Source organism: Polyergus mexicanus, unplaced genomic scaffold (assembly GCF_030449975.1).
Source record: "Polyergus mexicanus isolate NDT 795.1 unplaced genomic scaffold, iyPolMexi1.0 SCAF_18, whole genome shotgun sequence".
In the NCBI taxonomy this organism is placed as follows: domain Eukaryota; kingdom Metazoa; phylum Arthropoda; class Insecta; order Hymenoptera; family Formicidae; genus Polyergus; species Polyergus mexicanus.
In genome coordinates this window covers 2,360,659-2,386,245 of record NW_027223338.1, presented here as the reverse complement: position 1 = coordinate 2,386,245, position 25,587 = coordinate 2,360,659, and the positions used below count along the sequence as shown (strand labels likewise).

Genomic DNA, 25,587 nt, shown 5'->3' with positions numbered 1-25,587 from the left:
AAGCAGTGGTATCAACGCAGAGTACTTATTTATATTTATATTTATATTTATATTTATATTCATATTTATGTTCATATTTATATTCATGTTTATGTTTATGTTTATGTTTATGTTTATGTTTATGTTTATGTTTATATATAGTTATATATATGATATCAAAAGAAAAAGAGACAGGAAATATTAATCATTATATATTTTTTAAGTCACTATAGTATATGCAAGAAATTATAAAACATGCAAATATTAAATAATTTTTACTTACTTTTCATTCAAATAATTAGTTAGACCCTGCTTGAAGACTTCCGTTGTAAGAAAATGATCCATCATTCTTATTATGGAAGCACCTGAAAAAATTTCGGTAAATATGGTACACTAATTCTTTATTCTTCTTTAAAGAATTATTTGAGTATATGTAAATCGTCAAGTACCTTTTCCATAAGAAATCCTATCAAAAATTTCACTGATTTCGTCAGGATGACCAACTTCAATAGATATAGGATGAGAAGATTCCAGAGCGTCCAGACCAAACACATTTTGAAGATCGTGAACAACGAATTGTTCGAGGACTTTCCACGACGGTTCTACCTGAGAATGTTCCAAGAACAAAAAATTTATATTATACAGGGTGCTCTAAAAAAGTACGGTCAAAATTTAGGGAGATATTCCTCACACCTAAAGAAAGAAAAAATGTTATATGGACATGAGTGCGTAAACGCTTTTTTCAGAAATTATGTTAAAGATACTGTTGACTGTATTACTTGCACAAGAAACAATTTAGGATTAAACATTGTGGACGACAAGTATGGGTCGACGACCTTGAGTATGGTTACAACAACTGTTGAAAATGTCTATTCATTCGCCCGAATACAAGCATTGACACGTCGACGCATTGAGCATTGATTCACCGACACGTTCAAATATGCTTGGTGTATAGCGGACTACTATTGTCTAGGTGTAAATAAGTAACCATAACATTAAATATCAATATTTTTCTGATTTCTGCCTGACAGATAAGGTCACTACTTCATTTAGCCATAACGTCGCATACTCAGAAAAGAAGCTCTAACTCCTGAAAAAAACATTTCCGCACCCATATTCATATAACATTTTTTCATCCCTTTAGGTGTGAGGAATATCTCCCTAAATCTTGGTCGTACCTTTTTAGAGTATGTATATATAGCACCCTGTGTATACATTATAATAACATGGTATAACTTTTAAATATGTTTGAAATATTTAACATGGAATTTCTTAAATCAGTATTTTGATAGAGTTATAATTTGACTAATGTAATATGTAATTTAGCATTGTTTAAAAACGGCTTTTACCGCATCCATGCCGATGTATTCGACGTAACTGGCAAAACCTTCGTTCAACCAAAGATCTGTCCACCAACTTGGTGTCACTAAGTTTCCAAACCACTGATGCGCGAGCTCGTGAGATACCACGGTGGCTACCCGCTGCTTATTACTACTAGTCGATATGCCTTCCTGGTATAACATTGCTGTCTCTCTAAATGAGCAAAATGACAAATTAATTCTCTTCCAAATATTAGCATAACAAATAAAAATTAGCATATAAAATAAAAATTGTTTTATTTGAATAAATCATAAGAGAATAATGCTATTGCGTTACGATAATATTTGCATATGAAGAAACATTTATCTTATTAAATGTTATTTATTAGCCAGTCAAAAATTTGGATAATCGTTGATATATATTTTTCATTATAACAAAATTTATATATACATTTATATATACATGCATATATATAAAATAATCTTTGTTTGTCAAACAAAATTATAAAAATATTTACCTACATATTTATCCATCATTCTTATTCTCGAGTAGTATAATTTAAAAAATCTAATCGTAAGCATAAATATATCCCAGACAGCACAAAACATCCTCAGGATCATCCTGAATATGTCCAGGACGGTTTAGGATATTTGTAGGATGTTTTAAGATATTATTATAAATATATTTATAAAAATTTAATATGCATACATAATTATTTTTAGTTGTGTGGGCTATTTAATATAATTTAGAAATCTTAAGTATTATAATAAGTATTAATGTCCTATAAATGTCCACTGGATAACCCTTGGATGTCTGTAGGATATATCTGCCCTGTCTATTATATTGGATGTCTTTTGGATTTCCAGAGGACATATACATGTGCAATTAATTGTTAACATTAATTTCGTTTAATATTAATAATTGAATTTGATGCGCACATTTTCATATATCCAAAATTATTATTTATTTAATATTTCATGAAAAATGTTACTGTTCGCAACATTCCAGAGACTTTACAAACAATAGTATTCAACCGCTAGTTCGTTTGTTTACCGCTATGCGACACGCGAACTCGTATTTGAGATTTGGTCATAAGAATTATATAAAGCTTGCAAAGAGCAACTGACAGGAAATTACAAATGTAATTATTTTCTATCAGTTCAATTTCTGATGCAATCCCAACATAGGGAATTCAGATATTGGATTGTTTAGAAAATATTACACAACTCAAACCCGGGAGCCAAACCTAAAATATTCATGTACAGCACGAAAGCCTCAAATATTAAAGAACGGTGAACTATTTTTAATATTAGATTTTTAATATTGGCAGTAAATAACAAAACATAATTTTAATTTATATTTAAATTTTAAAATTTGTTCCTTGAAACATACGAAAAATATCCCTAACATATCCTATAAAAATCCTTAGGATGTTCCACAGGATCTCCCTGGATTCTCCAGAGGTTAATATACGGCTATCATTTACTCTTCCTCAGGACATCCAGAGGAGATCTGAGGATTACAATGGGATATCCTAAGGATATCCTACATGTATGTCCTGGATGCCCTTTGGACGTCCTAAGGACATCCTTGTGCTGTCTGGGATGTATATAAATACAGTGATAATTAAGTTATTTATCTCTTTCTGATAATATAAATAATTAAATAGGAAATGTAAATAGAAAATATACACAGAGAGAGAGAGAGAGTTTAACTATTTATTACTAAATGTTCTCCTATAATTTTTATAAATCGAAATTCTTTTGGTAATATTTATAAGGCAATAAAATTGATGGTTTCTTTTACTTTTCATACAACAATAATACAAAATAGACAAATAGAAAAAGGGAAGATAATATCGCGTATCAGATAATTATAAATTTCATCAATTCGGTACGAATCCGATATCCTTACCTATAAGTTATCAAGCCCCAATTTTCCATAGCGCCGGCGGAGAAGTCGGGTAGAGCAACCATATCCATCTTTGGCAAAGGGAACTTGATCTGGAAATACTCCTCGTAGTATTTGAGTATTTTTGGTCCAATGTTCAAGCTATATTGCGATTGATTAATAGCATCGTGCCGCGCCCAAACTCTAAAGTTACCATCTTCCGATTTTCGTACATCGAAATCGGAAACTATGAAGGCGACCAGATATGTAGACATCGGTACTGAACGCTCGTAATGATCCCACTTATACGTGTGTAAACCGGGCCTGAATTTTAAATAATAAAAGTATCCCTTATAAAATTCTCATTCTAAATTATCTTTCTAAATCAATTTCTCAAAATCACTGCTTTATAAGAAAAAATTAATTTATTTCGCTTGATGTATCGTAAGTTTTGTCAAAATAATATATCGAACAGTCTCCAACAAATAAATTATATCGAATTATTATATCAAATTTTTATATTCTGAACACTTTGCGCTGTACAAAAATCCGAAATGGGAAAAGAGAATCCATACGCGCGATCATGCAAGCGGAAATAATACTGAAAGATATGGATTTGAATCGGATTTGATCTATACGAATGTAATGCCATATATAAAGCGGAAATATGACATTCACACAATTACTCACACTGGCATCGGTGCCCCTTTCATGGGCATATTCGAAATAGATGTCATGTTTTTGGGACGCGCTATGTTAATCTGGAACTTGGCTTTCAAAGCTGGTTCGTCGAAGCACGGAAAAGCACGGCGCGCATCCGTCGCTTGGAATTGAGTCGTGGCGATCCATCTATAATGCAGAACAGAGATACCTTTGGCAAACAGCCGACAGTAGCTCTTGTTCGAGCCCATGTACATAAACCAAATACGCAACCGCAACGCGAGGCTATTCAAAGGATAATCACTCCCTTTACATTGTAACGAAAATATTTCGCGACGATAACTACGATTATGATAACGTTAAAAATTGAAAGATTCAACACAAATTTTGCAAACTTAAGAAAAGTAATTCAAATTTTACTTATCTCCACCGACGTTTACATTCGCTTACAAGTCTTGCCTTTTAACTAAATTTAAATTTTAAAAGTAATAGTGACATATATCAAAAAACATGCTCAACGATATTTGCAAAGCCAGACCCTACTGCTATTAGTAATCAGGATTGGGAAGTAACGCGTTACTTGTAACGCCGTTACCGTTACAGTTACTTTTTTTCGGTAACTGTAACGGTAATGGCGTTACAAATTTTATTTGTAACGGAAAAAGTAACTTCGTTACATTTTTCGGTAACGAGTAACGAATTTAACAGTTACTTTTATCGTTACTTTTTTCAAATTTTTTGATTTATTTAAGATATTATTCTTGCTATTGTGCGTGATAAAATTTTTATCTTAACCGTAAAGCCGTAAGCAAATCGACCAATTAGCATTCTTATTATGTTGTAAAAATGCTTGAATGTGATTGATCAACTTATGGCTCTTGCAGACCAGTGCGATGACGCGACGCGCGATATCCAATGAGAGCTTTATCTTTTCGGAAAAGCAGAGCTCTCATTTACTACCAGTTCTAAGTACCTTGCAACGAAAATTAGAAAATCTCAATAAATCTGACCTTATAGATTGCCATTCATTAGTTGAAGCTATTCAGCAAGGTTTAAATAAAAAGTAACTTATTAATTTGATTAATACATATGTTATTTAATTTTAAATAAGGATTTAATTGAAAAATATTATTTTACTTTAAAGTATTGATTCAAAAGTATTAATTTCAATAAAACAAACAATGTCGCTTAATTTACTATATTTGATTTTAGATTTCTTACAATATTTGAAACAAAAGAATTAATAATAGCAGCATGTTTACATCCAAAATTTAAGTTAAACTGGTTAACCGGAGAAAAAAGAAAACGTGCTGAAAATTAGTTGGAGGATTTATTGGGAATCCGATCAACTGAAAATTCTTCAAAAGCTGGAAAATCTGACGATCACGATGATTTTTTCATTTTTGAGCAAAAAACGGTGCAAAATGAATCTGAACAAGAAGAATTGCAACGGTTTTTAAAATCAAATAATTGTAATATAGAAATGTTAAACGACTATCCAAAACTTAAAAAACTTTTTATTAAATATAATACAGCTCTACCAAGCAGTGCATCTGTAGAAAGAATGTTTAGCATCGGTGGCTCTGTATTAACACCACAAAGAGGGCATTTAAATGATGATACTATGGAGCAACAAATTTTATTAAAAATTAATAAAGAATTTCGATAAAATTTAATCATTTATTTTGTAATAAACCTTGAATGAAATCTTGCTTATAATTTTTTAAAAGTTTTTCTTATGCAAAATAATTTATTAGTTTGTATTGTAAAAAAGTAACGGAAATTGTAACGACTCGTTACTTTTTAGTAACTGTAACGGTAACGAGTTACTTTTTAAAATTAGTAACGAGTAACGGTAACGAGTTACTTTTTAGAAAAAATAACGGTAACGGTAACGAGTTACTTTTATAAAGTAACTTTCCCAACCCTGTTAGTAATCGTGTACAGAATAGCGCCCTAAATTTATATATTGGCCATAAAAATTCCATCGCGGTGCCATTTACCTCGTCTGATTGCCGACCATGTATGAGCTTCTGTAGAAACCTTCCAAGTAATCGTTCAAATAGCCAATGAACTTAAGATGCACCACGTACTGTTTGCCCCTGCTCAACGTGTCTGACGTTTTAATCACGTGAAATTGCTTGTCGGTGTCATTCCTCTGCTCCACGATCCTGATTATCTTATTGTTAGTCTTGTTGGTTTTGCCCGAATACTCCCTGATATTTGTAAAACCTTCATCGATCTTCATATCCAAAGCGTGAAGCGTGACATTGTTCGTATCTAATGTAACGTTCACCAAAATCTTGACCTAGATAAATAAAAAATAATTCTAGATATTTTTTTTAAAAGATAGCTTTTGTAAGATATATTGATAATATGTATGTTATCAATTTTCTTCAAAATGCAATATATATATTGCATTTCAAGAGACACGGTAGTGTCTCGCGCCAAGTCATACGCAGCAACAGCAAGGCGTACCGTGTATCTTAACGCGAGCCGATCAGTTGACAGTATAACTGAAATTTCAATAACGGCTGGGCTGATTGAGATCTTATTAGGCTTAATTGATAGCTTGGGTATTAATTATATAACGAAAATATCTTTATTTTCATTTTACATGTATCGTGAACGGCCATATTATGACGCAAAGTCACAATGCGGAAATTTTCATTTAAGAAACGTCGACATCGACGACGTAGTCGACCACATGAAAATGTACTTTTCTAGCTTTACACGCAAGATGGCGTTAGTTGAAAATAAAGTTATCGATAATGCATAATACTGTATTGCGAGCACAATTACCATTTTCATTACTGTCGGTAATAGTTATTAATATATATATCATTCTTTCTCTTTCGTTATCTCTCGCTCTCTTTTCTTAATTCCTGTTTTCTTTCTCTTTCTTTTCGTTTTTCGCGTATTACGCCTTTGTGCATGTGCGTGCGTATGTGTGCGTGTTTAGAGATGAGTAATATGTACTGAGTAATATGTACCATGCTGTGTTATATACACAATGTAAATGTATTAAAGAATATTAATTTTAGCTATTGTTTATTTTAGCAGCGCCAAGTTTTTTTAATTAAAATTCTTTCTATTTTTTTTATTTTTTTCATTTATTTTATTAATTTTTAATTTATGTATAGATTTTTAATTTCTTATATTAATTTCTAAGTTTTAATTTTTCTATCAATTTTGTATTTTGTTTTCTGTGTTTTGTATTTTTGGATATATTTTTTCTTTTCATATTGGAAATAAATAAATTTTATATATACAGAGTGTCCCATTTTAAAGGACCCACTCAAATATCTCAGAAACACTGCATTAAATCGAAAAATGTTTGAATCAAAAGTTGTGTGGCGTCAAGAGGGCCATAAAATGGTGACAATGATTTGACCTTGGAAAATCATTTGAAGGTCATGTAAAGGTCAACTTTGAAATCTTAAATGGAAACCCCTATTTTTTATTTAGTATTCTTGTAGCTTGCCTCGAGAACTTTCCAAAACACTATAATAAAGTATTTTTTCATTAAGTACTTTTTGAGTTATTTTATATTTTAATCTGACATATTTTGATATAAAAAATTAAATATCTCATAAAATAGTTAGTTTTCGATAATCTTACCGTAATACTTTTATGTACAGAATAATGATACAAATCAATTAGTATAAAAAAATAATAGTTTTTAAAAAAATTATTTACGGTTTTTTTTTTTTTTTTTTCCAAACATTTTCCGATTTAACGCAGTGTTTCTGAGATATTTGAGTGGGTCCTTTAAAATGGGACACCCTGTATATAGCATAAATTTTTTTTTAGTTAGTGCAACTTTTTAATATTATTATTTTGTAAGAAATTAAAACAATTATTTTATACAACTGTTTTCGGTTAAAATATTTGTTTAATTTTTATTTTCAATTGTTAAAATATATTTTAAGTTTCTAATTAACTCATTAATACTATTTTAGAATTTCAAAGTAACATCCTATTAATTGCAAGATATTTAAATGTTCCTTCTCGCTCGCAATTCGAAAAAATGTCGAGAGCTGAGAACAAATGGTTCAGAGGAAAGTGAAAAGAACGAAAAAGAAACTTGACTGTAAGTTAAGATCAAAACGCACGTGATCTGTGTGCATATGCCTGTATTCCTGATAAATTCAATATATGAAAGTGAACGGTTGTCAATCGCTACTACGTGCGTTTCTTTTCGTGACGGTTTACGCACAGAATTAAGAATTAAGCATGTATAAAAACATTACACTTTTCCGATTCTCACTAGAAAGTCGACGTTTATAATAGCAGTTAAATTTTCTTATTTTTATTTTATTTTAACTACAAAAATATAGGTATGTATGAATCATAAGTTGAATTCTATAAAAAAGTAATGTTATATTATAAAAAAAAGAATTTCCTACGACATGTTTAGAATTCTTTTCACTTGTTACGAAATACATTGCAAAATTGAGAAATATTACCTCGCCGTGAAACGTGAAGTTACCCTCCCATATGAAGGGTATCAGCCATAATTCGTATGAATCGGGCACAACTGCCTTTGGTAATCTGACATCTATTTTCTTCTTTATAGGCGTTGGCGAGAAACTTTTCCCGCTCGGCAAAAGCGGACTGTCGAGAAAGTCGTCACATTGCTTGACTTGTTTCTCCTCGAGACAAGGTGCAAAATGATATACCAATAAACCAGTAGCGACCAGACTAATCAGAAAAAATGCTCCCAAGAAGAAGGCACCACACCGAGAAATTGTGCAGCCTCTCTTGCGTCCGAATGTAGTTGTATGTGCATCCATCATCGCCAGAACCTCGCGGGACTGAGTCATATCATGTGGAAGCCTGAAAGAAGAAATATGCGCATTTTTCAGTTCTCTTTCTTCATTTTTATGCTAATTTATGCTAACTATTGCAGTTTATAAATACCTAACATTATTTTTTATCTATATTTACGTCATCTGCTTGATTAGTACATTATCTCATCGTTTTATTATACTTATTGTTATCTAAATGCATTAGTAATTTTAAATTGACATTGAAGTGCAGATAATAAAGGAAAGATATCAAAACCATAAGTTTTATAAATCGATATACTTTACGTCTCAACAATTAAGTGATGTAATTTATTTTACAGATCTGAGAGATATTGGCCTTACATAATCAACTATAATAATACAGTTTACTTAAAAAATTATTTTTCTACATTAATCTACTACAAAAAATTTTTTTTTTATAATTTTTTCTTTGGCAAATTACGTAATCTAAATAAATTAACATGCTATGTAGATTTCTGAATCTATTTTATTTCCGTTTTCATCTTTATTGCTTCTTTCATAATTCTCTACAGTTAAAAAGATTAGAATAAGTTTTAATACCATATGTTTCAATACCATAATTAATGTTGAATACTAAGAAGAACTCCGATAAATAATAGTCTTCTTCGAGACTTTGTCTGTATATATTCTCAAATATTTCAAGATTTTCTATTATTAAAGTTAAGACCAAGAATTGCAAGCTATATGCAATCCTCTGCATATGTAATCGATGAATTCCTTTGCACTTATTTCTATATATATGGAAACTAATTATAAATTATAATATCAAGTATAACAGTAAAACCATCGTAAACAATACCATCGAAGGTCGCGCACATATATTTGATTATATTAATGTTAAAGTAACAGATAATGTACGAATCTGCGAAAGCGATAGTAACAGGAAGATCCAACAGCTTTGAATTTGTATCTGAACAGACTTACACCCGTATGCCTGTTATCATCTTTACCCGAAAAATAAACACGAAGAGGGAAAAGAGAAAGAAAAAAAGAGAGAGCAAAAAGTGAAATTATCCTGGTATACATAGATATTTAATATTACGAGTACGATAAAGTAGCACACAAAACAGCATACTTAATAATTACATACGATGAAACGACGCACACAGAAATCGGTTCGAATAATTTGCAAAGATATACCTAGTTGCTGTTACAACAATATGCCTAACAATGTCGCATCAAAATAAATGCCACGTATACTCATTTCTATGTTTACTATTTTTTTTATTCATTTCTATAAAATTTTAGTACTCTATAAAAACTATATACAAAATATCGATATAATTTAAATATTTATTCAATACATTTTTTTTAAATATTGATACGCAATGTGTGTATAATATTTTCCAATAGATCAAGACAAGTAGATCCAGAACTGTTTTATTTTCCAGCTGAAGAGAAATAGTACAGTCACATGTTTATTTAAAAAATTAATCAGGATAAATATGTAAAGAAATCAAAATAAATAATTGAAACAATTTAACACTATGACTAGCTGATTTATATATTATTTGAATTTCAAAATTGTGGAAATATTTAGATTGATAATGATAAACATGTCAAAACAAGAGCAATTTTCGCGAAATCATCGTATATAAAATTTTTTTATCTCGCGTAAATCGGGTGAAGGCGACCAATCATTGAAAGTAACTTCACGTTCCAAACGTCTCGAGTGAGCGTGTCAAGGAAACGAGTGGCGTGCTTGAATTGATGTAAGGTTCTTGCACTGGCGTGAAATAATCTTATACATACAACACAACTTCGCATCCTAACCGAGGCAACGGTGAACCTTGAATAAAAGATGACTATTATGCGAATTGGTGTTGCATAAACGAAATAAAATTCATAAAAATTTCCTATAAATATGTCCTAATATAACTCTAACTGTGCAATTACAGATAACAATAAAAGACATGCTTCTACGTTACAAAGCAAAATTTAATCAGTTTTTATTTGTATAAACAAGATTTACGTTGATGTCTAATGATATGTGTATATATATATATATATATACAAGAACATTTTAATAAATTAGGTAACAAAACCTGTATTCTTATGATAGAAGGAAAGGTCTCGTGTGTGTGTGTTACCTTCTTCTTCCATTTGCCACAATTATATAAGTAAAACGAAACACATTTCCACGCGCACTGCCTAATGTGTTGGTTTAAATTTTAATGAAGAAACGCTACGTCAAATTCAACAAACTCTTTATATCATGAATCGTCAAAATAAACACTTGGGATCACATGTTTCCCACCTGACGGTTTACTTTCTACCTGTAAATTATTTGCCAGCAAATTACTTGCACTTCCTCGTTGAAAACGACCGCTGAATAATCAGTCGTGCAGATTTTGCGTCGCAAAAAGTATAATATATGTTTGAGAAGCCTGTTACAGTATTGTAGTACCTTCGATGTATTGCCGTTGCATTAGCGAACATAGCGCACGCATGTCATATCGTTGATGACAAGATTTATATCCGTGTTTATATTGCTAGGACAAGAAAGTTGATGGCAAATTTCATGAAATCTCGCGGGTTCCATTATTTTGTCACAGATTACAAAAGACTCTTACATAAGGAGAAGTCTCTTTATCGTTTTATTTTCGATTACACGTATATCCTCGTATTTCTCGTCTTACCAATCCAACATTATTCAAGGTTACTCAAGGTATTTCGCGAAGAACACTACACGTTCGTACATATACATATTCGAAACATTCCCGGCTTATCTTTAGGGTATGAAGAAGGATTAATAAACATGGAATAAATATTAATTTTCAATAAAATTCTCTTAATGTAATCGTATTTAAATATTTTAACTCTATTGTAAATATACCGTAAAGCTGTTGCGTAAAAACAGCTAATATACTTTATTGTCATCTTTCTTCAAATAGATGTTATTCGTACAGATGATACTCTTACTTCTCACATATTTACATTTATATTTGTGCTACAGTAAAAACATCGCAGATTCATACGTGATATTTTAATTAGATATCGAAAGAGAGACTCCTTCATATAATCTTTGTATGAATATAAACTTTCTGGAAAGCAAATTTTAAATTTTTTTAAATTCTTTTAAGGTCTGAAATATCGCCTAAATCCGAACAATGAACTTACACAATAAATATCTATCCGTAGCTGCTTGGACTCTTATTCCACGACACGTTGTACCATCAAACTTCAATCGGAGAACAGAATCACATCGACAAATAGCGACAGCATTCCACTCCGCTCGATGGTTAGAGCGCAACTGCCAAGAATGCCAAGGAATATCGAAGCGACGATGTAGCTTCGTCTCTTCCTTCTCCTGGTCAATCGGGTTTCCTGGTCGCCGCCCCGATCGGGGCTTCTATATATAATGTCCTTTCATCTGCCGGATGGATCACCTGCGTGCCATCTTCCGTATCATCGTGCGATCGGTTTTCGCATCACAAGTGACGTCATAACGATCGATATTTAACGATATCCACATCTTTCGGATGTGAGTTTTCGGGTTTTCTGTTATACTTGATATTATAATTTATAATTAGTTTCCATATATATATAAAAATAAGTGCAAAGGAATTCATCGATTGTATATGCAGAGGATTGCATATAGCTTGCAATTCTTGACTTTAATAACAGGAAATCTTGAAATATTTGAGAATATATACAGACAAAGTCTCGAAGAAGACTATTATTTATCGGAGTCCTTCTTAGTATTAAACATTAATTATGGTATTGAAACATATGGTATTAAAACTTATTCTAATTTTTTTAATTATAGAGAATTATGGAAAGAGCAATAAAGATGAAAACGAAAATAAAATGGATTCAGAAATTTACATAGCATGTTAATTTATTTAGATTACGTAATTTGCTAAAGAAAAAATTATAAAAAAAAAAATTTTGGTAGTAAATTAATGTAGAAAAATAATTTTTTTTAAGTGAACTGTAATATTATAGTTGATTATGTAAGGCTAATATCTCTGAGATCTGTAAAATAAATTACAGCACTTAATTGTTGAGACGTAAAGTATATTGGTTTATAAAACTTATGGTTTTGATATCTTTCCTTTATTATCTGCACTTCACAATGTTAATTTAAAATTACTAATGCATTTAGATAACAATAAGTATAATAAAACGATGAGATAATGTACCAATCAAGCAGATGACGTAAATATAGATAAAAAATAATGTTAGGTATTTATAAACTGCAATAATTAGCAAAAATCAATTTTTCTTAACAACTATTTCATTAGACACTTTTTTTTTTTTTTTTTATTCTTGTATCTTTTCATGTAACATGGAATCTTTTCGGAGTGAAATCTTGAATTAAAATTCCATTGCAATAAAAGGAGAAAATTTTCAAATTGACCAAATTTAATAAATTCAGATATTTCGTAAACATTAAACACAGATTCTTCTGCACTAATTCTTGGAATAAAGGATTTTTCTAATCATCTTTTCTGCTTACTAAAGATAAAGATAAGGAAATTTTTACTTTATAAAAACATAAAGTTTGCATTTATTATTAAAAAAGCTTATGCAAAAAAGACAGATTTACCAATTTTAATGAAAATAATATTTAAAAAATAATACTTCTAATGTTTATATAATATAATTTTTTCATATTCTAACAACCCATACAGCACAGAACATTGCAGCAACATTGCAACAATATTGCAACATTGTAGCAACATTGCGGCAATGTTGCAATGTTGCTGCAATATTGCTGCAATGTTCTGTGCTGTATGGGCAAGATACTTGTGGACAGATTACAATACAATACGTATGTGCTTGTTATGTAAATGATTATGCATTAATGATTATGTATATTGTTATATGATCATAATTCCAAAATGTTACATTATTATTGATTGTTTTAAATTAAACTTAAATTTTACGCTAGAAAGTATCAATAATCTAGATACATGTATCAAATGAGAGCTCATTAAAATATTAAGTGAACAACGTGCAGTACTCGCAATAATTAATTAGTTATCGAGAGAGTGAAGAATAATGACACAAGTATTATGTTGATTTTCTTGAAAAAGTAATCTTGTTTCATATAACAATTTCAAACTATCAACAAACCATTGTCCAATTATTACAAAACTTTAATGTGTTTCACACCCTATTAACGCAAAAATTAGTGTATATGTATATGTATATAATACGTAAAATTATTGTACATAACAGTGATGTAATAGTATGGAATCGTCACATTTTTGAGAAAAAAAAAAAAATTTAAAGAATGAAATACTTAACGTTAAAATGTTTTTTTCTGCAAATTTGAATTTTATTTTATCTCTATGCTTCTCAAGATATGTATATATACAATATTTTCTTCTCAGCCATTTAAACTACGATCCCCCGGCGAGTATAACTCGCAGATACAACTGTGTAATCAACGTAGTATTTGCACAATGAGAATCACTAGGGACAAAAAGTTACTAAAATAAGACTAGAGATATGGGCATTTCTATGGTTTGTGCAAACATTACATTATGCGCACACCTGGCGAATCTTCCATTTATAGGCACAAAAAAGTGAGCGTGCAAATTTAAACTCTTGTCTACGGATCCTATAAACAAGGAATTTATATTAAATAAAAGCAAAAAATATAAAATAATTAGTCAAACATAATTGCAAAAATAAAAACACAAAAAGAAAAATCGCAGAATACGAAACGCATAATATTAGTATCAAAATCGCAAACATCAATGTTGCGATTATGATATTAATATCGTGCGTTTCATATTCAATGACTTTTTCTTTCTCGCTTTCGTATTTTCTCAATTATGTTTAATTTTGAAACTGTGATTCGAAACTGTGAAATATCGATGTTATAAAATCGCTAAAACCGCAACAAATCTGAACAAATTCATATTATATAAGACGATCAAATCAAAAGATAATTTCGGAGATAAGTGATTTAAATCAAGTCATACATTATATACTTTCGAATAATTTATTTGAATCCTGTTTCTAATCAAAGGAGATACTAGCCCACAATATATGTGTATATATATATATATATATATATATATATATATATATATATATATATATATATATATATATACAGGGTGTCCCATTTTAATCTCCTCAGACAAATATCTCAAAAACCAAGCCCGGAAGAGAAAAATGTTTCAGACAAAAGTTGTTTGGTTTCGAGGGGGCCATAAGATGATGACAATGATTTGACCTTGGAAAATTATTTGAAGGTCATGTGAAGGTCAACTTTAAAATCTTAAATAGAAACCCCCATTTTTTATTTAATATTCTTGTGGCTGACATCGAGAGCTTTCCAAAACACTTTAATAAAGTATTTTTTCATTACGTACTTTTTGAGTTATTTTGTATTTTAATCTGACATATTTTGATATGAAAAATGAAATATCTTGTAAAATATTTAGTTTTTGATAATCTTACCTTAATACTTCTATGTACAGAATAATGAGACAAATCAATTAGTATATAAAAAAAAATTGTTTTTAAGAAAATTATTTACAATGTATTTTTTTAAACAATTATTTGTTTTTTTTGGCACTAATTAATTTGTCTTATTATTCTGTACATAGAAGTATTACGGTAAAATTATCAAAAACTGAATATTTTACGAAATATTTTATTTTTTATATCAAAATATGTCAGATTAAAATATAAAATAACTCAAAAAGTACTTAATGAAAAAATACTTTATTATAGTGTTTTGGAAAGCTCTCGATGTCAGCTACAAGAATACTAAATAAAAAATGGGGGTTTCCATTTAAGATTTTAAAGTTGACCTTCACATGACCTTCAAATGATTTTCCGAGGTCAAATCATTGTCACCATCTTATGGCCCCCTTGAAGCCACACAACTTTTGTTTGAAACATTTTTCTCTTCCGGGTTTGGTTTTTGAGATATTCGACTGGATGTATTATATTTAATATATTTTTCTCTCTCATAAGAATCATATATGTCTCATGAACATCTGTAAAAACACTGATACATCTGCTTAAATATCTAGGATAATTGACATCGCATGATTATCTCATCATAATGATATAAACCACTTGTTATCATGGTGAAAATAATTTTGTTGTCAAACGATTAGAAGTAGTCTTATTTAAACGACGTCGCGTATTACACGTATTGCAGGGAAGTAGAAACGAACTATTTAATCCGTCAATCGAAAATCGATAAGTTAAGATCGCATGAATCAGTTCGGTAAGCACCTAATAATCCTATAAATTAGCAGAGGGGTGGGGAGGGAGAAAGGGGAGACGCGGCAAATAATTGATTTAGGCGAACGAGCATCCCTAAATTGATTGAAGTCATCCGTCAGAGACGGCGCGTAACGTCACACGCGATTTATCACACATGAGACCCGCATTATTGAATCTCGTCTGTACCATCGCACACTGACGATATATAAGTGCAAAAGTGAATTAACCCAGAACTCCACTTTCACAATCGCGTCATACCTCAGATGCGGGATTGCGAATTTAGTTAAGATGCATTCGTGTATGTCATATACATTATAGTAAATATATAAACTGCACCTTCACATATATTTTGTTTTATTATTCCGTTCTTTTGTTAAATTTTTTTTCGTATTGTTTTCCTTGTATAGATCAATTTTTTCTATGAAATAAGATTTTCACCAGAGAAATTGTTTAATATTTAATTTCGTAGCGTAATCTTGTCTTTATTTAATCGAATGACCAAAACTAAACCGATACGCTTTGCTACATTTAATACCATCTTTTGGTGTAATAAGTTCCCAATTATATGATATCAAATATAAATTAAATCGGGGATAAAAGAACACAAATGGATGAATCGCCTCGTATTGACCAGCGTACAATATCATTTTTCATTCACGTCGTGTTTGGCAATGTTCCTTATCATGGCGACGCACAGATCGACGAGAGGAAGCTTCGCTATTCCATTAGTGTTTAGACTCTTATCGGTCTTACGTAATTCACTAATCGAAATTCCCGAGAGGATGGCACATCAAATTACCTGAATAACTCAAAGCTCTCGAGATCCGAATACGGGCAAATCGAAAATGCCGGATGGAGCTCATGCCCCGGGAAAGGGATAATCTTACACCGTGAACGGAACGAAGACACGGTCCATCTACGCCGTACAGATTGGATTACGCTTCATTGTGGTGTGCCTTTACGGAACGAGACACCAATCTATCCACCATTGTAATCGAGTGTGTACCTATCGCAACGTGAACGAAACCTGTGTAGAGATCCTTCTTCAGCGAACTCAAAAATTTTATAGGCTTCTCTTCCGCCCGGATACGCTTCCTTCGTGTTCCTTTCGCGTTCCCTTCGCGGTGATACAGGATGTTCGGTAATAGGAGCAATTCGGGGGATACGCGTAACGATATATTCATTTGTCAAAAATTAAAAAGTTTTCTTCTTATTGTTGATAATAAGTAAATCATTTTCTGAGCAATCGATTAAGAAATAAGTTTTTACGAATTACGTATTAAAAATATAGATCGATAACAAAAAGTAACTCTTCAGCTAATCTTACGAAAAAATTAATTTAATATTATAAAATCTAGACTTGATACACATCCACATAATTATCGTAATATCTATAATAAAAACTATAAAAAGACTATATAAGGAAATTTTAAAAATGAAAATTCCAACAAGGAATATCATACTCTATTTTTCAAAATTATTTATTATTAAATATCCTTTGTTCTTTAATATATATACATGTATAAAGTGTATCCGTTGGAATGTTGAAAACGTGCCCGAAACGTGCCCGCAACAATTATATTCGCCTGTCTTAACGTAAATGCTAATTGCGTTATATCAGTGATCTTGAAAACAAGAGACAGGAAGCACGTATACACACGTTTACATTTGCTGAAGTGTAAAGATTGTCACAATGTGTACGACGTTTCGATATTCCGCAGCAAAGTTATAAAACTGACAAGGAAGGTCAGTTATTTGTCACAATAACAGGCACTTTACTAAATAACTGCTAAATCATATAGACAAACGCGTGTAGGATTGGCGAATTCAAGGAGACGCAACGAGATGTTTTCTCCCGATTAATTTGCTGTGTGTATGTGCACGTATATCAGGGTTGGGAACGTTACTCTATAAAAGTAATGCGTTATCGTTACCGTTATTCGAAAAGTAACGATTTGTTACTTTTCCGTTATGTTTTTGTTTTTTGTAATGCTAAAATAAGCTATTAGATTATAAAAATAATTTAATAATCAATATTAAATGTAATAATATGTGTTACAATTAAAAACTCTAAATTAGTCTCTATATAGCAAGCACTTTTTATATTAAACTTATTTAATGATTCTAATTTTTTATATTAATATCTTTACTTTTTAATACACTTATCTTTATAGGAATTTAAATTGTAATTTGCAAATTTCAACTTTGTCGAAAATTTTTATCGAACATTATTTTTAAATATTGATAAGAGAAATATTGATATTATTAAGAGTGTATCCCAATATTCACTGTCAGTATCGTAAAATCTATAATTTACGTTACTATAGATTTTCAGTACTGGCAGTGACTATCAGAATTATGATAGAAGGCTACAAAATATTTTTCAAAAAATACATCTATTGAATAGATATGAGATAATAAAAACCAAAAAGTAACGATAAAAGTAACGGCTAATTCGTTACCGTTACTGTAAAAATGTAACGACGTTACCGAGAAAAAGTAACTGTAACGATAACGACGTTACAAGTAACGCGTTACTTCCCAACCCTGGCGTATATTAAGTAATACGTTCTTATCCAATATTGTAGTAGAATATTAGATAATATTTTGTCCTTTGCTTAACATACATATGCGTTACATACAAGAATGATATCACTTCACAGCAGATGTCATTGCTTAGCGTTGAAATGCGTCAAATTGATTATCACTAGGATTGCACGAGACCCAAGACAAGACAATATTCACAAAAATATTGTATTGGTCTTGAAAATTTTAATCTTATCTTGGTCTTGAGAGGATTTTTGTATCAAAGGTCTTGTCTTGTCTTGTCTTGCTTTGATTTTTATTAACAGTTTTTATTTAACACTAAATTATTTGTCATCTTGATAAAAAACAGAAAATAGTAAGTATATCTGATTTCTTCTGTTATCCGAAGCGCCGAGCACGATTTTCGTTTGTCCTTTACTGCGCATGCTCACGTCTCGATTGTGCAGACGCAGTCTAAAAATTAAACCAAGTTCTTCTGCTAAACATGCAAACATTTCCGAAAGTGATAATGAAAGTTCGGAAGTAAGTGCAGTTAAACAATGCACATAGAAAGCTTATTTTAAGTATGAAACAAGAAAAAATCGGCGTATGTTTATTATGTGAAAAAGAAAATGTGACTAAAGAAATAAAAATGAAAAATAGTAACACTACTGGATTAAAAAAACATTTGGAGAAAGATCATAAAAAAGCATATGAAGATTTATTTGGATTAAAAGCAATGAAAAATAAAATATTGTCAGAAAAACAAAAAGCGATAGATATATTTTTAAACGTAAGTATTGAAATTAAACTTTAAAAATTAAGTAATATAAAATAATTAATTTGCGCTATTTTTATGTCACATTAAAGTGTGTAATGATAATAATGAGCAGACTCTTTAAATTTAAATTTTTTAAAGTTTTTAAATTTATAAATGTTTTTATTTACTAACAATAAATAAAATTTTGTGTTTTTCTCGCCTATTTCCATATTAATTAAAATCTCCGTTCAGAGATCGGGAACAATTAGATAACTTTTTTTAAAAACCAAGACTTCTTGATAAGATCAAGAATCTTGATAATTTGTTTTGGTATTGTCTTGATAATTAATTTAAAATCTTATCTTGAATTTCAAGACAAGATCAAGACAAGACCAAAACTAGTCTTGGTATCTCGTGCAACCCTAATTATCACCGATAAAGTTATTAATAATCGAATGATTTCAGCGTATCACGTATTTTGAATCTCGATGCACGCGTTAATAAATTCGCGTTTCGCACTGAAACGGGGACAGCTTTGCAAAAAATGTAATTTGGTTTATCGACCAACGAATGGATATTTACCTTGCAACGTAATGCGCATATTTGTCCATTGACTAGTGCATACCCGGTGTATTCACCCTATATCTATACTACTGCTATTATCCACTTGGATCCCCCCGCCCATTCCCGTGAATCTACTTCCGCTCGTCACATATACTCGTAAATTAAATCGTATAATCGGATAACGAGAGCTGCCTCCTCGCAGCTCGAGCGAATAACTCGCGATAACTCGATCTCGGCGCGAATCTTGCCCGGCAGCCCAACCTGGTCAAACATATCGACACTACCTGTTATCAATATCTAGGTAGAACCGTTGCGAAGCAATCGCCTTACTCTGTAAGCGAGGAGCTCACGTCGAGCAACGATGCTGCGAGAAATTGTAATTTTGTAATTGTGTTTGAAAAAGATAAATGAAAATTATATGGTCCACTCGGCTTATCATATCTCTTTGCGTTTAAATTTGATCGGATTAATATTGAAGAATTTTTTAAACTAAATTCTAAATATTTTTATAATTAAATGTTTAATATTATTTTTCTACTTAAATAAAAGATTTGATAAAATTATATAAATAATGTGAAATTTTATTATATACGGACGGGTATAAAAAATATATAAATTGTTGTTATATTATTTTTTATATGTATGCTTTCTTAAAGAATGATTTCTGAAAAAAAAATTGCTGTTTTAAAATCGGAAGATTATTCCATGTTTCAATTTTATTAATGAAAATTTATTCTAAATTCGAAGAAATCGGCCGCAGAAGAGCTGTAAATCCGCGATATTCTATATAATATCTGCTTATACAAATTTATATAAAAGTCATTCTGGTTGCAACTAACCGGAACCAATAATTTTCGCCTTCTTAATCTCCATACGAATCAACATTTTTGACGTCGTCGGTGACGCCTGGCGCTATCATTACCGCAGAATGCGCACCCAAAGAGAGAATAAGCACTTTGACCCGTTATCAGTACTCGACGATTGCATCGGTCATTGACACAAGAATCCGTTACCTGCATAGCCGTGGACTGAATACTCTGGATAATATTGCCACTTTATAAGATATAATCCAAGTTATTTGAAAATTAACGCAGAAAACGTAATAAACTATAGAAATTATATGCAAAAATTAATGAAATTTCTTGCAAGATCTAATACACCTTACAACATATATATATAATTATCGCTGTTTTTAATTTGTTTATTTTTAGTTAAATGCCATGAAACTGAATTTTCCTAAATCTGTCTCCGGATTCTATTGTATATATCTCATTATCATAATTTTTTTTAAGCATACTATGTGTATGTGTATGTATTTATGTATATCATGTGTGTGTGTATAACGCGTGCATCTACAGTCAGCATAAGCTTTTCCATTATCGCCTCGACAAGTACGCACCACGTGCGCCAGAGAGTATCTCGACGTGCCAGATTCTATTCACCGACAGGCCGATCTCGCGTTTACCGTCTGACTCGCATTCCATCCAGCAGCCTGAAATTTCGTTCCTCGTCCGTGTGTCCCCTGTCTCTTCTTCCGCATTACCTCCTAGTGAGCCCAGCAAGTTCAAACACCTCTCGTGCGAACCTCCGCGGCTATCGGCGGAATATTTATTCCTGTGCATTGCGTGCTAGGCGCAGTGAAAATATTGTTGCGCAGACTGAAAAAAGCCTCAAATATACCTATATGACAAATTTTACGATAAAAGAATAATGCACCACTATTTTCCTATACTAGCGAACTAATAGCTCTAATCAGAATTCATAAAAAAAAAATTCTCTTGAGATCATATCCCACAACGCGTCCCATACAGCACAGAATATTGCAATTAAATTGCAGCAATGTTACAATCTTGCAAGTTGCAATGTAATATTGTTGAGACATTATTGAAATATGGAATTGTAATATTTCATGAGAATGTTACAGCAACATTTCAAAAACATTACAAAAAACAGTTTTTGATAATTGCTACTTCGTTCGTTTACCACTATGCGGCGCGTGTTTCGTTATCTATCCCGTATTTAAGTTTGAATCACGATGGTTATATAAAGCTTGCAAAAAGCGATTAGTAATATTAAAGATATAATAATTATTTTTATCAGATTAATTTGTCTGATACAATCCCAACACAGGAAATTCAGATATTGAATTGAGTGTTCAGAAATCGGATAAATAATTATCCGAAAAGATTTAAAATTATCCGTTTATTGTCTACTTAAGATATGGAGTTTAATATTTATATAAATAAAATTTTAATTTTTATGAATTAAATTATTGAATCATTATCAATTTCTTAAACTTGTAAATAATTTATAAAATAGCGATGTTAATTAGATAACAGAAAATTGTTTAATAGTTCCCATTTTTATATAAAAGCAAAAATTTAATAATAATTTTTTAATATGCAAAATGCTTCAAATTTAATTTAGATAAACTTGGAGAATATATAAAAACATCCAAGAGAGACGAGAAAAAACTTGTTGTAATTGCGTAAATTTACAATCTTTTTTTTTATCTCTCTTGGATATTTTTATATATTCTCAAAGTTTACGTATTAAATTTGCAGCGTTTTGCATATTTGTAGCAATGTACTTAAATATTACAAATACATCGTAACATTACTGTAGTCTTACATTGAAATATTTCTGAGGGCGGACATTTCAACGTTGCCGCAGGCTTGCAGTAACATTGCAGAAACATTTCGCAACTTCTATGCAATATTACGATGTAAGATCTATGCAACGTTTTTGCAATCTTTCGGTGCTGTATGGGGTTGCACTCTTATGATCTATATCTATCACTTCCCATACAGCGCAGGACGTTGTAACAACATTGTAGCAATATTGCAATATTGTTGCGGCAACGTTGCTACAATGTTGCAGCAATGTTCTGTGCTGTATGGGTTAAAATTTTTAGCTACACTTGATAAAAATTATATTTATTATATTTTCGTTCGATGTGTTAATCTATACACTTATATGTTCCGAATTTTTCCTTCTGAATGCATTAGTTGCTAATGTACAATTAATTTTCAATATTTTTAATATCAGCATAGATATGTGAACCAGTGCCGAAAAATAATACAAAGGGAAAAGTCTTAAGAAAGATTGAAATGCGATAGAATGTTGAATTATAATAACAAAATATAGAAATAAGGCTCTTAACGAATAAAATCAAGAATATCAAAAATGGCAAAAAGAGTCAAGCGCGGTATTAAGGACGCATTAATTTATTATAAAAAGATTACAATAGCATGTCTAACTCGCGGACGTTTCGGCCCTTCTTTTGGCCATCCTCAGCGCATCGAATAATAAAATTATAACTAAAATAAATATAAAAGGGTTGTAAGAGATTAGAAACGCATAGCTACAAAGATGACAGCAGTGGATAGTGTGATCCTCTCAGGTTATTCGCAAATGACAAGACTATTCTCCCAAGTATTCATGTCAAAGAATCCTCGATTCTTGAATAATTACGTTCATAAATTAAGCACATGGCGCTACGTTGATGTTAATTGTGTCTGTAAAAGGAGGAGCGGTCTGTGTCGAAAAATGACGAGAGCGAAGATCAATGTTATATAACAGTTGTAAGACTTACAAGATAACGCACGAGTCGACAGTAGATTCACGTTAGGACTTGATACACCGACTAACGATTGAGCAATGAGACAATTATCATTAAGCAAAAACGATGAGAAGATAAAACAAGCGCTGTCAGCCCCGACAAACAACAGTGCAAAATAATAAAAGATGGTTGTCGGGTACGGAGAAATTACAAAATTGTCAAAACATTAAAAATAAAATAATAAATACATAATATTGCAATGTACAATGTGATAATAATTGCAATATATCACACTTTGAATTTATTACACTTTGAATTTGTTGTAAGACTAACCTAACTTAAAAATGTACTTTTTTAAAAAAAGGTAAAACAAGCGCCAAATACATGCGCTACTTGTGAAAAATTGCATTTATATATATTTATAAAATAGTGTTATTTTAAATTATTGAAAATAAAAACTTATAAGAATATTTTAATTCAAAAAATGATACAAATATATCCTACAAAAATAATGATATCAACAACTTGCGGCAACTGAAAATAAAAATTAAACAAATATTTTAATCGAAAACAGTTATACAAAATAGCTGTTTTAATTTCTTACAAAAATTTATACTATATATTATATATAAAATTTATTTATTTCCAATATGAAAAAAAATATATATCCAAAAATACAAAACAAAATAAAAAATTGATAGAAAAATTAAAACAGAAATTAATATAAAAAATTAAAAATCTATACAAAAATTAAAAATTAATACAAAAAAAAACAGAAAAAATTTTTATTAAAAAAACTTGGTGCTGCTAACACTTTCAAAGTATATATTAAAACCAACAGATAATAAATTTAATTTAGATCTAAATTCTATTTTATAGAAATATATTTAATTTAGTTACATGTTACATCAATAACTACAATGTAAATGTATTAAAGAATATTAATTTTAGCATATTGTTTAGTTTAGTAGCGCCAAGTTTTTTTAATTAAAATTTTTTCTATTTTTTTTATTTGTATTAATTTTTAATTTTTGTATAGGTCTTCAATTTTCTATATTAATTTCTAAGTTTTAATTTTTCTATCAATTTTTTATTTTGTTTTCTGTGTTTTGTATTTTTGGATATATTTTTTCTTTTCATATTGGAAATAAATAAATTTTATATATATGTATAGCATAAATTTTTATTTGCTTAGCGCAAGTTTTTAATATTATTATTTTGTAAGAAATTTAAACAGCTATTTTGTACAACTGTTTTCGGTTAAAATATTTGTTTAATTTTTATTTTCAGTTGGCGCAAGTTATTGATATCATTATTTTTGTAGGATATATTTGTACCATTTTTTGGAGTTAAAATATTTTTATAATATTTTATTTTCAATAATTTAAAATAACACTATTTTATAAATATATATAAATACTGTTTTTCACAAGTGGCGCATGTACTTGGCGCCTTTTTTTTAAAAAGGTAAGTTTTAAGGGATATCATTTTTTTTTGTAGTATATATTAACATCTTTAAATAAATACAAATATACAATGGTATTATTAACAATAATAAATTTGTAGCAAATCTGTACAGAGCTAAATAAATCAAAAAAAATTTCATAAATATTCTTTAGGTTTTTTTCCACTATCCAAATAATAAATTTTTTTCGATAATGGTCTTAATATAAATCAGTTAATTTGACTGCATTCGATGTGAAAAAAAGAGTGAACGTATATTATAATACATACATACATACATGCATACATACATATATATATACAAGGTGTCCGGTAAAGATTGTGCCAACGCTTGTGAGCAGGTAGAGCACGGTAAACTATACAGAAAAATCCTGTAACATTCTTTTCTATAACGTTTAATAAAGAAGTTATTATTAAATAAAGTCTGCCAATCAGCTCCGAGCTTTAGCCTCACGCCTGGTAGTGTGCGTGAACGCTCCGTCATTACGGCGACGCATACTATCAGGCGGGCGACTCACCGACGTGCGTCTGCTAAAAGTCGGTGCTGATTGATCAGAATTTACTCAATAATATATCTTCTTTATTAAGTGTTATATAAAAAAATAATATAGAACTTTTCTGTTCAGTTTATTGTGTTCTACCTGCTCATGAACGTTGATATAATCTTTATCGGACACTCTGTATATGTATATACGGGGTGTCCTAGGTCCTAGACCACCCGTACACTCCTTTTCTTTCAAAAACTAAGCATTTTAGAGAAAAACGTTTTGAACAAAAATTGTATGGTTTTGAGGGGAACATAAGATGGTGTCATTGATTTGACCTTG

General features: G+C 30.4%; 1 protein-coding gene and 1 long non-coding RNA gene across 2 annotated transcripts in view; both read right to left on the bottom strand.

Moving 5' to 3' along the window:
* Window positions 1-12,001, bottom strand: part of Superdeath (Suppressor of ER stress-induced death) — a 15,348-nt gene extending 3,347 nt beyond the window's left edge. Inside the window, exons 1-8 of the mRNA XM_070310858.1 lie at window positions 11,802-12,001; window positions 8,319-8,688; window positions 5,853-6,157; window positions 3,880-4,038; window positions 3,214-3,513; window positions 1,329-1,512; window positions 429-585; window positions 263-344 (exon numbers count right to left, since the gene is read on the bottom strand). Of these exons, the coding sequence (XP_070166959.1) occupies window positions 263-344; window positions 429-585; window positions 1,329-1,512; window positions 3,214-3,513; window positions 3,880-4,038; window positions 5,853-6,157; window positions 8,319-8,675 (1,544 nt within the window). The 5' untranslated portion in view covers window positions 8,676-8,688; window positions 11,802-12,001. The remainder of the gene's footprint in view (window positions 1-262; window positions 345-428; window positions 586-1,328; window positions 1,513-3,213; window positions 3,514-3,879; window positions 4,039-5,852; window positions 6,158-8,318; window positions 8,689-11,801) is intronic.
* A 6,742-nt stretch (window positions 12,002-18,743) lies between these two features.
* LOC138941107 (uncharacterized) lies at window positions 18,744-23,372 on the bottom strand. Its single transcript, XR_011448115.1, has 4 exons — window positions 23,330-23,372; window positions 23,209-23,252; window positions 21,134-21,392; window positions 18,744-18,884 (listed from the first exon to the last, which is right to left on the bottom strand). It is a non-coding gene; the product is annotated as an uncharacterized lncRNA (long non-coding RNA).
* Window positions 23,373-25,587: the final 2,215 nt, after the last annotated feature.